General features: G+C 53.8%; 1 protein-coding gene across 1 annotated transcript in view; it reads left to right on the forward strand.

Moving 5' to 3' along the window:
- The window catches only part of MROH1 (maestro heat like repeat family member 1), a 55528-nt gene that overhangs the window by 17754 nt on the left and 23374 nt on the right, over positions 1–14400 (forward strand). Inside the window, exons 10-19 of the mRNA XM_024741031.1 lie at positions 993–1071; positions 1301–1414; positions 5597–5670; positions 7117–7239; positions 12407–12514; positions 12626–12770; positions 12861–12901; positions 13213–13354; positions 13680–13732; positions 14274–14381. Of these exons, the coding sequence (XP_024596799.1) occupies positions 993–1071; positions 1301–1414; positions 5597–5670; positions 7117–7239; positions 12407–12514; positions 12626–12770; positions 12861–12901; positions 13213–13354; positions 13680–13732; positions 14274–14381 (987 nt within the window). The remainder of the gene's footprint in view (positions 1–992; positions 1072–1300; positions 1415–5596; positions 5671–7116; positions 7240–12406; positions 12515–12625; positions 12771–12860; positions 12902–13212; positions 13355–13679; positions 13733–14273; positions 14382–14400) is intronic.

Genomic DNA, 14400 nt, shown 5'->3' on the forward strand with positions numbered 1-14400 from the left:
AGGGAGAGAGTGAGAATCTAGTTTTATCTTTTTTCCAGATGACTACCCATTTGCGCTAGTTATCTATTGCCCTTTGAGCGATCACTCCAAAACTTAGCACGTGAAAACAGCAGCGGTTTACTCTCTCCGAGTCACTGCGGAGTCCTGAGCAGCTCAGGCTCCCGCGTGGTCACGGTCACGCATCTTCTGAAGGCTCCCCGGGGGACGGGGGTTCTGCTTCCAAGCCAGCTCCCTGCTCCTGGGCTGCCTGAGCGGCTGAGCGAGCCCGGGAGCAGGTAGGAAGCCGCGGTGCCTTTTATGGCCAGGTTCGGTCTTTGCAGTGGAAGTGACAAGCAGCACCCTGGGGGCCTGGAGCAGAACCCGGCCGCCTGGCACTCACCTGGTCCTGCACTCACCGCTGGTCACTTCTCACCTTAGAGCCCTGTGCCCGGAGGCCCTGTGGGTGTCCTTTGTTGTGACCTTGAGGGGTTGAGTGGGGACTGGGGTGCCACCCAGAGCTCAGCCCCCAGTGAGTGTCACCCGCTGAGGTGCAGTGGAGCCCAGAGACACATGTGCCAACAGCCTCTGTTTTTACTTTTACTAGTGCAGCTCCTTTTTCTTTTACAATTTTGAACAAATGGACTCGAGGTATTTTGGTTTCCAGTGCTTTCTGCATTCTAGAGGTCCGCGGTGTCCAGCCCAGGATGTCATGCCCAGGAAAGCGGGAAAGTGTCTCCTTTCTCATCAGGGAATGTGTCTTGGGAGTTTGTTTTCCTGGCTGGTGGTGGGAGGGGTGGGGTATAGACGGAGCCAGGACTCTTTTCCCTTGAGAGGGCCAACTGGAAGGTGTGGGCTGAGGTCCCCAGGGCGCTTCCGGCCACAGGCGAGGGGCTCCTGCACCCAGGTGAGAGAGCGCCTGAGGGACCTGCCCCTGGGCCCAGCATCGTCAGGGGACCTGTCCCTCCCGTGGCCTTGCTGGGCCCCTGTGACTGTGCCCTCTGTTCCCGGAGCAGATCTGCGTGCCCGTGGAGTCCTCGAGCCCTCTGGTGATGAGCAACCAGAAGGAGGTGCTGCGCTGCTTCACGGTGCTGGGTACGAGGCCGGCGGCCTGGCTGCTCTGGGGGGCGGGGGGACCCTTTGTCTCATGTGCTGCCCGCCTGTGTCTCTGGGGAGCATACAGCCAAGGCCTGGCTGGGCCGCAGCCCCGAGCGTCCGGCCTCCCTGGCCGCCGGGCCTAGCTTGTCTTGGAGGTGCAGACAGCCAGCAGGGAGCAGAGGACAGCTCGTTACAAACAGTTCTCTGATGAGCGCTTGCCCTGCAGCCTGCTGCTCGCCTGACCGCCTGCTGGCCTTCCTGCTGCCCAAGCTGGACACCAGCAACGAGAGGACCCGTGTGGGCACCCTCCAGGTCGTGAAGCACGTCATCAACTCGGCCGGTAAGTGCCCTTTGTGGCGCAGAGATGGAAAAGGCAGACGTTGTCCAGCTTTTAGGTGAAAAGGAACATCTTGCTTTGAATTCTTTAAATATTTTCCCCAACTTGCTAGTTTGCAAAATTCCAGACTTTTTGAACAGCTGCAGCAATAGCGCTCATCTTCCTCCCAGCAGGCGTCCATCGCTGACCTTTGCCCTTGACGGCCCCTGACCCGGGGCCCGGCAGCTGCCACGTGCCCGCCGGCCTGGTGGCTCAGTCCCGCTGTCTGCCGCAGCTGCCCCTCAGCGTGGGGTCTGTGCACGGGCATGTTACCTAGTTGTGTCTTAGACGTGGACCTTTGAGAAGAGTTGAGGCCGGTTCTGTAGACAGTCCCTCAATTTCCGTGTGTCTGATGATTTCCTCACAATTGGATGGAAGAATTCGGGTTTCTTACTTTTAAGGCTAATTTTTTTTTTTTTTTTGCGGTACGTGGGCCTCTCACTGTTGTGGCCTCTCCTGTTGCGGAGCACAGGCTCCGGACGCGCAGGCTCAGTGGCCATGGCTCACGGCCCCAGCCGCTCTGCGGCATGTGGGATCTTCCCAGACCGGGGCACGAACCTGTGTCCCCTGCATCGGCAGGCGGACTCCCAACCACTGCGCCACCAGGGAAGCCCTTTTAAGGCTAATTTAATCAGCAATAGGCTTGAACAGTTTTCGCACTTAAGTCTGTTTTTTCCGGTGAGCTTGGTTGCTAAACAGTGGCCATGGCCGTGGGCCACGCCAGGCCTGCAGCCTGCTTCTGTACAGTCCTGAGCTGAGAGTGGTTTTCACATGGCAACGGGCTGTACAAGCAAACGAAGAAGAAGATGTGACGGAGACCGCTTGTGGCCCTGGAAGCCCAAGTGTTCTCTGCCTGACCCTCTATGGAACGAGCATGTGGACCAGGTGGCACCTGTGGACTCGGCAGCTCTCGGGTTTGGGGAGTGAGGGGGCAGCACTCGGCGGGCAGGGCCGGGTCCTGCCGTGAGCCCAGGAGCCCGTGGCTGGTGGCTGCTGGGGAAGGGTGGTGCTGGGACAGAGAGCAAGGCCTCTCACCTGAGCCACAGCGCCCTCGGGAGCCCAGGTGCCTGCGGGCCTCGTCTGGGCCTCGTCTGGGCCTCGGCCGGGCCTTCGCTTCCTCTCTGATCTGCTGTCCGTGGTCATTAGCGGTGCTGAACGTTTTTTACGCAGTTTAGCCTCGCTTGCCTCCCCTTTGTTAGTTAATTCTTCTCTCACGATGATGTTCCAGGGTCACTTCGTATCCACTTGTCTTTCACTTTTTCCTTTAAGTTCTTTCTCTGGCCATAAGTGTATATACGTATATATGGTTAGGACTCGGTGCTCTCACTTCTCAGGCCCCGGGTTCAGTCCCTGCTCAGGGAACTAAGATCCTGCAAGCCACGCGGCGTGGCCAAAAGAAAGATGTTGTACATATAAAAAATGGAATGCTACTCGGCCACAAAAAGAACGAAATGCTGCCATCGCAGCAACATGGATGGACCTGGAGATGGTCATACTAGGTGAAGTAAGTCAGACAAAGACAAATACCATGTGATATCCCTTATATGCGGAATCTAAAATATGACAGAAATGAACTTACTTACAAAATAGAAACATACAGACAGAAAATTGTTACCAAAGGGGAAAACTGGGGGGAAGAGATAAATTAGGAGTTTGGGATTAGCAGATACTACTATATATGAAATAGATAAACAACGTACTCAGTATCTTGTAATAAACTATAATGGAGAACAATCTGAAAAAGAATAGATACATAGGGCTTCCCTGGTGGCACAGTGTTTAAGAACCCGCCTGCCGATGCAGGGGACACGGGTTCGAGCCCTGATCTGGGAAGATCCCACATGCCGTGGAGCAGCTGAGCCCGTGTGCCACAACTACTGAGCCTGCGCTCTAGAATCCACGAGCCACAACTACTAAGCCCATACACCTAGAGCCCGTGCTCCACAACAAGAGAAGCCACCACAATGAGAAACCCGCGCACCGCAGGGAAGGGTAGTCCCTGATCACCACAGCTAGAGAAAGCCTGCGCGCAGCAACGAATGCAATGCAGTCAAAGAAAAAAAAAAAGGATACGTTTATGTATGACTGGATCGCTTTGCTGAACACCAGCAATGCTGTAAGTAAACTCTACTTCATTAAAAAAGTAAAATTTTAAAAAATTATATATATATATAGATAGATAGATAGATGTAAATCTCGCCCTTTTGGGGGGCTTGGCCCTTGGTGGTTTCATTTGCGTGTTTACAATTGTGGTAAAATACACATTCATAAAGTTTTCCGTGCTCATCGTAGGTGTGCACTCAGCAGCGTTCAGTACATTCACATTTGCTGTGCAGCCGCCTCCAGGACGCTTTTCATCCTGCAAACCTGAAACTCTGTCCCCACTAAACAACACTCCCCACATTTCGGTCCCTTTTAAACCGCAGGTCTCCTGTGCTCTTTTCTTTCCATTGTAATTTATCCGTGGAAGAGCCTAGGCCATTGGACCTGTGGAGTTTCACACGGTCAGCTTGGTGGGCTGTGTTCTCGAGGTGCAGACTGAGGTTTTCTCGTCCGTCCGGATTTCCTGCAAATTGGCAAGAACTCAGACTCCAGTCGAGTCCCTTTGGCAAGACTGTAGGGGGCACAGTGTATACCGGGCGGCCTTGGCAGCACTGCCGCTCTCCGCCTGGGGCACGGCTTGTGCTGCGCCGATTCGCTGGGTGCCGTGATGAAGAGACGCTCTTCACCTGCCGCTCAGCCATGCAGAAGTGTGGCTCACGTAGGAACTGCAGGCTCAGCTGTTGGCTCCTTTGTTTTGTCAGTTTTCAAGATAATACACTGGTCCCCTATCATCTTCTAAAGGTGACCATTGCTCTTTAAAAATATCAAAGGGACTCATGAATTCAAACATATTGGAGAAATTTCAGTTCATTGCAGTTATCACCATTATTTTTAATTAACTTTTATTGGAGTATAGTTGACTTACAGTGTCATTTTAGATTCTGCTGTACAGCAAAGTGAATCAGCCGCATGTATCCGTATATCCCGTTTTTTAGATTATATTCCCATCTAGGTCACCACAGAGCACTGAGTAGAGTTCCCTGTGCTAGACAGTAGGTCCTTATTTGTTATCTATAGTTATTACCATAATTGGAGCTCAAATTGTGTCATCTCCGGGGAGTGGGGAGACTTCTTCAAGTTCCGAGTTCTTTGATGATGAACTAAGCTCGTTGTGTATATTTCTTGCCCCAGACCTGGAATCAGCCATTCCAGGCTGTGAGGCCTCCAGTTCCCTGCGTGAGGTGGGATCATGACACACCCTTCCCCTGGGGCTGTCCTTGGAATGACAGCGCCATCACCGTGCTCCCAGTCTCTGTTTTCATTTAAAAAATTGTTTTTGGCCACACCACGTGGCTTGCAGGATCTTAGTTCCCAACCAGGGATCAAACCCGGGCCCTCGGCAGTGAGAGCGCAGAGTCCTAACCACTGGTCCACCAGGAGGTCCCTCTTTGTTTTTATTTTTTTTAATCTCATGACCACTTCTTGGTATTCACTTTTTACCCCCATTTAAATGTCAGAATGCGACTTCCCTGGCGGTCCAGCGGTTAGGACTCCGCACTCTCACTGCCGAGGGTCCAGGTTCGATCCGTGGTCCGGGAACTAAGATCCCACGTGCGGCGTGGTGCGGCCCCCCACCCCCGAAAATAACTAAAATAAATAAATATCAGGAAAGGAAGGGTTATACAGCTGGTTCTCAAAGTGGGGTCCTCAGCGCCAGCTCACCTGGGAATGTGTGAAAAGTGAACGCCTGAGCCCACCTGGGCCTGCAGGTTGGAGTGGGGAGAGGGGACAGCGGCTGGTGGTGCCTAGCGAGCCCCGGGAGACCCCCTGACCCTTGCACTTGAACTGGGATACCTGCTCAGCCCGCTCTTTCTCTGCTGCCCTAAACTACAAACCTCCTAGCTTTTTAATTGGGTGAAATAATGTTATTTGCTGAAAAAGGTCATTTCCCCCTCCCGCCCACCGGAGAGAAATGGGTGGGCCTGTGCGTATGCGCCCCCCCCTCCTGCCACGTGGAGGGCCACACTGAGGCCAGAACCCCGGCCGTGTGGCCTTGGGCCTTGTGGTGGCGGGCGGCCTGAGCCATCTCTCTGTTTCCTGCAGCTGCGCAGATGGAAGTCAAGCAACCCTTTATTCTCTCCTCCATGAAGCTTCCTCTTCTGGACACCAACAGCAAGGTAGGTCAGCGGGCAGCCCTAGCTCCGCCGTGAGCAGCTGCGGGCAGTGTGGCCACCACGGACCCGGCAGCCACCTCTCAGCCAGGCCAGACCTCAGTGGGCACGTGCAGGCCTGGGCATCTGGGACCCCCAGCTTCCTCCTGACGTAGTTAACCAAGTATGAAGTTAGGAAGTGGTCCCCAAAACCACCCTGGGGTTCAGTCGTTCTCTAGAAGAACCCCCAAACTCACAAGAGTCGTCATACCCACGTTATGGTTTATTACACCAAAAAGACACAGGCTAACATCGGCCACAGAAGAGGCACGAGGGGCAGGAGGCCCAGGAGGGTCTGAAGTCGGAGCCCCGCTGTCCTCTCCCTGTGGAGCCGTGGGCAGCCTGGGCTCCCTGGCAGTGCTGTGCCGGCTGCCCCCCAGGGAAGCCCCCAGCCTTGTGTCAGGGGTCTCTGTCAGTCCTCCGTCGTGGAGACCTCAGAGTCCAGCCCCTCCTGGCCCGAAGCCCCCACCCTCAACCATCAGGTGGTTAGGTGATTCAGCATGGCCGAAGCCTCAGGGAAGCGAGGACCCGGGGCTCAGGTGGGACATCCAAGGCCTTGGGGGCGATGCCCAGAGCCGGGGGCAGGGCTGCTCCTCCCTCCTGGGCCCAGCGGCAGCAGGGCCCCTCGGCTCTGTCCTGGGGCTGCCCCAGCCTTTGTGCTCATCCTGGGGCCCTGTTCTTTGGGACCTTCTGTGAGAGTTTCAGAAGCTACTGAAATGGACCCCAAACCACCTGCATCTGTTTCAGGCCCCCCGTGCCCTGGGTCACCCCCAAGGGGCCGCACCTTGTGCCTCCAACGGTGTTAGTGGCCAGACGCACTCAGCCTGAGCGGCCCTCGTGCTACCACATCGCCCACTCCCTCCAGACCCGTCAGCCCCACGGTCCCTCAGGACACACGTGTAGCTGGGGGCACAGGGCAGCGATGTGCGACCTGAGATCCGGGGGAGGAGAGGCGTCACCGGGACACAGGGAAGGGTCCCCAGGGAGGGGCATCGGGCCGGGGGGCGCCAGCCCCGGGAAGAGGGTGCTGCTTCCGGCCGCGACGGCCCAGCCATTCCTTGGAGCCGCCAGACAGAGTTATCGAAGGGGCTGGACAGCAGGGCACTCAGAACTCTCAGGAGTGTTTGGGTGACAAGTGCAGACCCAGGGGCCTTGCCCGGAAGGGCAAAACGGGGTCGGGAGATGCCCAAGGAGGCGCCGGGAGGGGAGGGGCTGCGGGAAAGAGGAGGAAGAGGCCTTCCCCTGGGGGGGTGGGCGTGGCCGCAGGCTGGCCTTCTTAGCAGGCGTCTGGGGAGAAGGTGGGGGCAGGTGCGGCGCAGGCAGAGGGAAGGGTGAGATTCCACCACCCAGCTGGGCCGGCGTGCTGTCCGGCGCTCCTCTGAGGCCCTTGCCGCTCTCCCTTGGTCCGGGCAGGTGAAGCGGGCCGTGGTGCAGGTGATCAGTGCCATGGCCCATCACGGCTACCTGGAGCAGCCTGGAGGCGAGGCCATGATCGAGTACATTGTGCAGCAGTGCGCGCTGCCCCCCGAGGCGGAGGTAAGGGCGCGGCCTCACCCTCCTGCTCCTGGGCCCCTGATTCCCCACCTCCGTCGGGGGCGTTGTCACATGTGCCAGTGATTTGTTGTCTTACTGCTGAGTAGCATTCCGTGGTACGGACGTGCCAGTCTGTTCTCCACTCTCCAGAGGAAGGAGACTCCAGTTGTTTGCAGTGTGGCAGTTAGGAAAAAAGCCACTGTGACCGTGTGGGTACAGGTCTCTGTGGGAGCATGCGTTTGTACGCCTGGGTAAGCGCGAGTGGAAAGTGTGCATTTAATTTCATAAGAAATTTCCAAACGGTTTTCTGAAGCGGCTGTGCCATCTCATGGCCCCAGCAGCAGCGGATGAGAGGCCCTGTGGGCACTTGCAGGCTCGGGTCCAGGCTGTTTGTTTCTCAAGCTGTCCTGACGGGCTGGCATCTCACCAACGACCAATGTTTGCCATCCCTATGTCTTCCTTAAATGTCTGTTCACAGCTTTTGCCTATTCTTGAGCTGTTTACTTTCCTATTATTGAGTACAGAGTGTTCTTTATATATTTTGGATGCAAGTCCTTTATCAGACTTACGGCTTGTAAATATTTTCTGACAAGTCTGTTGCGTCATACTTACCTTTTTATTTTCTTCAAAAGGTGGATATTTTAATATTTTAGAAGTCCACTTTATCAGGTTTTTATTTATAGCTCTTGCTTTTGGTGTTCTAGCTAGTAAATCCTCTCTTAACCCAAGGTCACAAAGATGTTCTGCTATGTTTTCTTCTAGAAGTTTTAGCTTCGAGGTTTTACATGTAGATTTGTGATCCATTTTTTTTTAAACTTTTTTTTTTTTTTTGCGGTACGTGGGCCTCTCATTGTTGTGGCCTCTCCCGTTGCAGAGCCCAGGCTCCGGACGCGCAGGCTCAGTGGCCATGGCTCACGGGCCCACCCGCTCCGCGGCACGTGGGATCCTCCCAGACCGGGGCACGAACCCGTGTCCCCTGCATCGGCAGGCGGACTCTCATCCACTGCGCCACCAGGGAAGCCCTGTGATCCATTTTGAGTTAATATTGTTTAACGTGAGGTGTGGTTGTCGTTAAGGCTCATTGTTTTGCACGTGGATGTCCAGTCGTCCTGGCACCGTCTGCTGAAAAGACTCTTCTTTCCACGTGGATGAGTTGCCTTTGCATCTCTGTCAAAATCAAGTAACTGTGGACTCTGTTTTGCTCCACTGATCTGCGTCTGTCCTTTTGTCGGGACCACACTGTCTTGCCTGAAGCTTTACAGTAAATTCTGGAGCAAAGTAGCATGAGTCCTCTAACTTCAGTCTTCTTTTCTAATTCGTTTGGCTGTTATAGTTCCTTCACTTATCCATATAAATTTTAGAATCATCTTGTTGATTTCTACAAAAATAAACCTTTTAGAATTTTATTTGTTGGTTTATTTGTTTGTTTTTATTTTTGGCTGCATTGGATCTTCATTGCTGCACGCGGGCTTTCTCTAGTTGCGGCGAGCAGGGGCTACTCTTCGTTGCAGTGCGTGGGCTTCTCATTGCAGTGGCTTCTCTTGTTGCAGAGCCTGGGCTCTAGGCGTGCGGGCTTCAGTAGTTGTGGCGCACGGGCTCAGGAGTTGTGGCTCACAGGCTCTAAAGCGCAGGCTCTGTAGTTGTGGCACACAGGCTTAGTTGCTCTGTGGCACGTGGGATCTTCCCGGACCAGGGCTCGAACCCGTGTCCCCTGCATTGGCAGGCGGATTCTTAACCACTGTGCCACCACGGAAGCCCACCTATTATAATTTTGACTGGGATTGTGTTGAATCTGTAGACTCTTCGGGAAGAATTGATATCTTTTGACGAATTGATGTTGTTTTCCCATCTATGAAAATGGTGCATTACATTTACTTAGGTCATCTTTGATTTCTTTCGTCAGTACTTCGTAATTTTAAGCATATAGATCCTGCACATATTTTGTTAGATTTGTAACTATGGTTTTAGTGCTATTGTAGTAGTATAGTTTTGTTAATTTCAATTTCCAATTGTTCATTGCTAGTGTGTAGAAATACAGTTGATTTTTACATATTGACCTTGTATCCTGTGGCCTTACTTTTTATAGATTCTTTGAGATCTTCTACATGGAACGTCATGTTTTCCAATAGACAGCTCAGTCTTCCTTTCCAATCAGAATGCCTTTTATTTCTTCTTCTGGCCTTATTGCCTCGGTTAGAATCTCCATTACAATGCTGAATATGCGTGATGAGTGCAGACATCCTTACTTTGTTTCCGTTCTAAGGGGAACACCTTCAGTCTTTTAATATTCAAGATTCTGCTTTCAATTCTTTTCAATTTGAAATGGACATAAGTGATTGCTTTTTAGGTATTGAATTCCTTGCAGTGCCAAGATAAACCACACTTGGTCATGATTTATAATGCTTTTAATATATTGCTGGATTTGATTTCCTGATACTTTGTTGAGAGATTTTGTACCTCTTCAAGAGTGTTATTGGCCTGTACTTTCCTGTAATGTCTCTCTCTGGTGATCCTTCATTAGGTGAGTTTGGACGTGTCCCCTCCTCTTCTAACTTACGGAAGAGTTTGTGAAGATTTGGTATTTTTTCCTTAAATCTTTGGTAGAATCCCTCAGTGGAACTACATAGGCCTGGAGGTTTCTTTGTTGAAAAGCTTTTAACCATGAATTGTTTACTAGACAAAGAACTATTTAGGTTATCTGTTTTCTTGAGTAAGCTTTGATGGTTTGTCTCTGGGTAAAGGGTCCTAAGACCACCTACGTGCTTGGTGGTTCACTAGAAGGACCTGTAGGACTCAGAGGTAACTGTACTCGTAGCTAAAATCCATGTGCAGGTTTCCTGTGTGCTCCCAGGAGGGGCCACACAGAGCACACTCCCTCCTGCATCAGAGAGGTGCAGCCCAGGGAAGCCCATCTGACAGCCTGAGTCACGGCTGTCACTGGAGGTGGGCACCTTCTGCCACAGCCAGCAAAATGCCAGCCTCCCGGGGGAGCCCGTGTTCGCTGCTCAGGCAGCCAGAACAGCCTTACTTCTCACTTAGGGAAGTTTCAAAAGATGAGCTCCCGGATGTAAAGTGTTTCAGGTGCTGTGGACAGAATTACCATATGATCCGGCAATTCCACTTCTGGGTATTTACCCAAAAGAAATGAAAGCGGGATCTTGAAGAGATACTTGCACGCCCATGTTTGTAGCAGCGTCATTCACGATAGCCAAGAGGTAGAAGCAGCCCAAGTGTCCATCAAGGGATGACTGGGTAAACACGGTCTGCTCTATCTATATAGTAGAATGTTACTCAACCTTAAAAAGGAAGGAGATTTGGACACATGTTACAACATGTGTAAACTTTGATAACTTGCTGATTAAAGTTTTCCCTACTAGTTTTAGCATCAGTTGTTCATTTTCTAACTCCATTAATTTTCTGTACTTATTTTTTTGGCCTTCTGTTGTAACAAAGAGCTTTTCGCTAGCTTTTTTTTTTTTTTTTTGCGGTACACGGGCCTCTCACTGTTGTGGCCTCTCCCGTTGCAGAGCACAGGCTCCGGATGCGCAGGCCCAGCGGCATATGGGATCTTCCCGGACCGGGGCACGAACCCGTGTCCCCTGCATCGGCAGGCGGACTCTCACCCACTGCGCCACCAGGGAAGCCCCGGCTTTTTGCTGTTTTTATGTTCATATATAATATCTCAGTGTGGATTCATGGGTTACTCTTCCATGCATTTCTGTCGTTGGTTTTGGTGGTCAAATTGTTCTGAGTTTGGCCTGTGGGAGCCCCCGTGGAGTGGGCTTCTGTGTCCTTGAGGCACGGCGCGTCTCCATCATTTTTTGAGTTGAGCCTTTCCTTGTTTTCTGGCACAAGAAGGTGTTCCAGGCTCACCTGACCTGTCCTTACCTCTAGCTCTGTGGACACTTTTCAGAGGAGCTCTTTTTCTCTTTTATTTCTGGGGGGAATTAGCCTCCTTTATGTCTTTAGTTTTTTCTTGTTCTCCGTTTTTCTCTCTCGCCCCGGCACTTCTGTTACCTGAATGTTGCCCTTTAATATCTTTCTTCTTCATTTCCCTGAAGCCTTCAATCTGTTCTTCCACGTCAGCGATTTCTTTCTTAACTATTTCACTATTAATTTCTTGAATCCCATTCTGTGTTTAACTGTTACACTCTTTCACATGCTTTTCTTGTTCTTGGTTCATATTAATATTTTCCCACCGATAGTATTTTTCAGCTTAAGTTGATGTTCTTGGTCTGTGGGTCCCGGTAGTTGTGCCTTTGTTGGGCTTTGTATGTGTCCTCAGTGTTCACTCTTGGGTAGTTTGCGGTTTCCGTGTGGATTCTTTATTAACCCAAAGTTTCTTTCAGGGTGTTTGAAGTTTTCTAGGTGACTCGCTTTCCGTGGCTGCTGTGGGTTTGTAATTTTGTTGCGTTCTCTGCGCTGAACCTGGCCACAGGTTTATTGTTGCTTCTGAGAGTTTGTTGAGATCTTCTTTTTAGCCTAATAGGTGGTCAGACTTTCAAGTTGTTTGTGTGTATTTGGTATTAAGATTTATCTATGTTTTTAGAGTGTGCTTTAAAAGTTGCTATTTAGGCCCTATTAAACACCTCTATTTTTTCTACTCCATCTTTGATTTCTCCGGGAGAGGTGTTAAATGTCTCCTACAGTCACTGCAGTTTTCCCAATTGCTCTCGGTTTTCAGTGTTTGCTTTTTGGTATTTCAAAGCATGAGTTGAAGACTCAGAGTGTTTGGAGAGCAGAGTCCTTTTCCGCGTGGAAGGTTCCCGGGGAGCCGGGCCCTGGAGCACTGTCTGCTCAGGTCTGAGAGAAGCCACTGGCCCATCGGGTTCCGGAGCTTGTCTCTTTTCTTCGTAGCAAATGCCATTTTCTCAGCCTATTATCAGGTCCACAAAGGGCCTCCGGTTTCTGTGGACGTCGGCATTGCCCATCAGGACGGAGTCAAGGTTCCCTCTGTTCTGGTGGCTGAACCAAGCCTGGTGAGCCGGCTTCCTTGGGCGATTTTAGTGCAGAGTGAGCTTCCTGCCCGTGACAGGTGACATGGGCGTCCACTCAGCGGGGGCTGGGCAGGGTCTGTCCTGCTTCGCTCAGGCCGTGTCCTCAGGGCCAGAGCCCACGATGGTGTAACCTGGAGAGCAGAGAGCACACCCTCCGCCCTCCCCTCCTGCAGCCTCAGAAGCTGGGCGCCAACAGCGAGGCCCTGGCGGCAGACAGCGTGCGGGCCATCAGTGTCAGCACCCTCTACCTGGTCAGCACCACTGTGGACAGGATGGGCGACGTGAGTGGCGCCCACCCACCCCCTGGGACCCACCGCGCCCCTCCTGACCCCTCAGCCCGGGGGTCTGCTGCCCGCCCACCTGGGAGCAGACTCCCATGCTGCTGCCCCCAGGTCCTCTGGCCATACCTGTTCGAGTTCCTCGTCCCCGTGCGCTTCACCGGGGCGCTGACCCCGCTCTGCAGGAGCCTCGCGCACCTGGCCCAGAAGAGGCAGGAGGCGGGGGCCCACGCCCTCCTCATTCAGTACAACGGCAACGGTGCGCCCCCGGCCCTGGCCCGGCCCCCCAGCCCACCTTGACCCCAGGGCGCGGGCGGCCCTGAGTGTTGCACGTCTGTCTCCCCCGCAGTGACCCTTCCGTCTCCCTACGCCATGGCCACCAGGCTCCTGGTAAGCAGCGCACTGGGGGCTTGCCTTCCCAGAAGCATCACGTCCCCAGGCAGGTGGCCGCTGGGCAGCTGCGCTCTGGGGATGGCGGGGAGGAGTGGGCTCTTGCCTTTGTCCCCGTCCTCACGCTGTCACTGCTGTGAGAAGGACACTGTCTCACAGTGGGGACTGTCAGGTGCTCCAGGCGGGGTTTTGGGGAGCTGCGTCTCTGGGGGCTTCTTGCCCCACCTGGGAGGCCGTGCTCAGCCTCGTGTGGGGCGTTGGGGCGCTGTGGCCCTGGGCGCCGGTGGAGAACCCACTTCTGGCTCCTCCAGGCTGTGTCTTCCAGCCCCTACGTGGGGGACGGTCGCGGGGCGGCCTCGCTGCGCCTCCTGAGCGTCCTTCACCGGGACATCCATCCTATGCTGGGTCAGCGGTGGGCGACCGCCATCCCCCTGCTGCTGGAGCACCTGGACGGTGAGGCCCAGAGGGGGGCGGCGCCGCTCGTCCTCTGGTCGCGTTTTTTCAGCCAATCGGCACCAAGCCTGGCCAGTGGGGACCAGGGTTTTGAAAGTTGGAAGAAATGGCCTCGGCTGTGGTTCAGGAAAGGGCCTGGACAGTGGGGCTGAAAAGATGCTCCCTGCTGGTTGTCACCTGGGAGCACACTGGATGTGGGCGCAGCCCTTTCTTACTCTGTGCTAGCATTGATGGGGCCAGGCTGGGGGCGGTGCTCTGAACACTGCACTCCTGCCTGTGAGCATGGGTCTGTCTGCTGGGCTGAGTGAATGACTGGTCGTTTCAGGACATACGGAGGAAACCCTGTCGCGGAAGGAATGGGAGGAGAAGCTGCTGATGGTGAGAGAAGGGAGAGGAGGTGGGAGCGTAGCCTGTCTTGGACCCAGGGGCCCTTTCTGGCCTGGACAGGGATTGGACCCAGGGGCCTTTTCTGGCCTGGGCGGGGAGAGCTTGGGGCAGCCACGCTAGGGGAACTGTACCTTCCCAGGGCTGTGATGTTTGCCTTGACCTAACGGTGTGGCTGGGGGAGGGGCAGAGGGACAGGTGGGTGTCTCTGGGGGGGAGCCCTGCCTACTGACCTCACAGATTGTCACCCTGCTGTGATGGAGTCAAATTACAGGGGCTTTGAGCTGCTCTGGCCACTGGAGCCTTCTCTCCTCTCCCCTGCTTGGCTCAGAGCTGTCTGTGCCCCTGTGTGGTACGTGTCTGACCCCCCAGAATTTGTTTTGTCTGGGCTCGAAAGTGATCCACAACCCTTCAGAGCCATGGCACAGGACCCTGAGGTCCCTGCCCGGGACACCGCCAGGCATTGGGTCCCTCCCCAGCCAGCGCAGTGAAAGGCCGAGCTCCGGTCCCTCACTGCTAGAGCTCCTGCCCACAGTTCCTTCGCGACACTCTAGCTGTTGTGTCTGACAACACGTGGATTTGCCAGCTGAGCCTGGAGATGTGCAAGCAGCTGCCCAGCTACAACGGGACGCCCCTGGAGAAGGTGCAGGGGGAGGGGGGAA

The sequence above is a fragment of the Neophocaena asiaeorientalis genome, unplaced genomic scaffold, assembly GCF_003031525.2.
Source record: "Neophocaena asiaeorientalis asiaeorientalis breed wild unplaced genomic scaffold, Neophocaena_asiaeorientalis_V1.1 scaffold177, whole genome shotgun sequence".
NCBI lineage: Eukaryota > Metazoa > Chordata > Mammalia > Artiodactyla > Phocoenidae > Neophocaena > Neophocaena asiaeorientalis.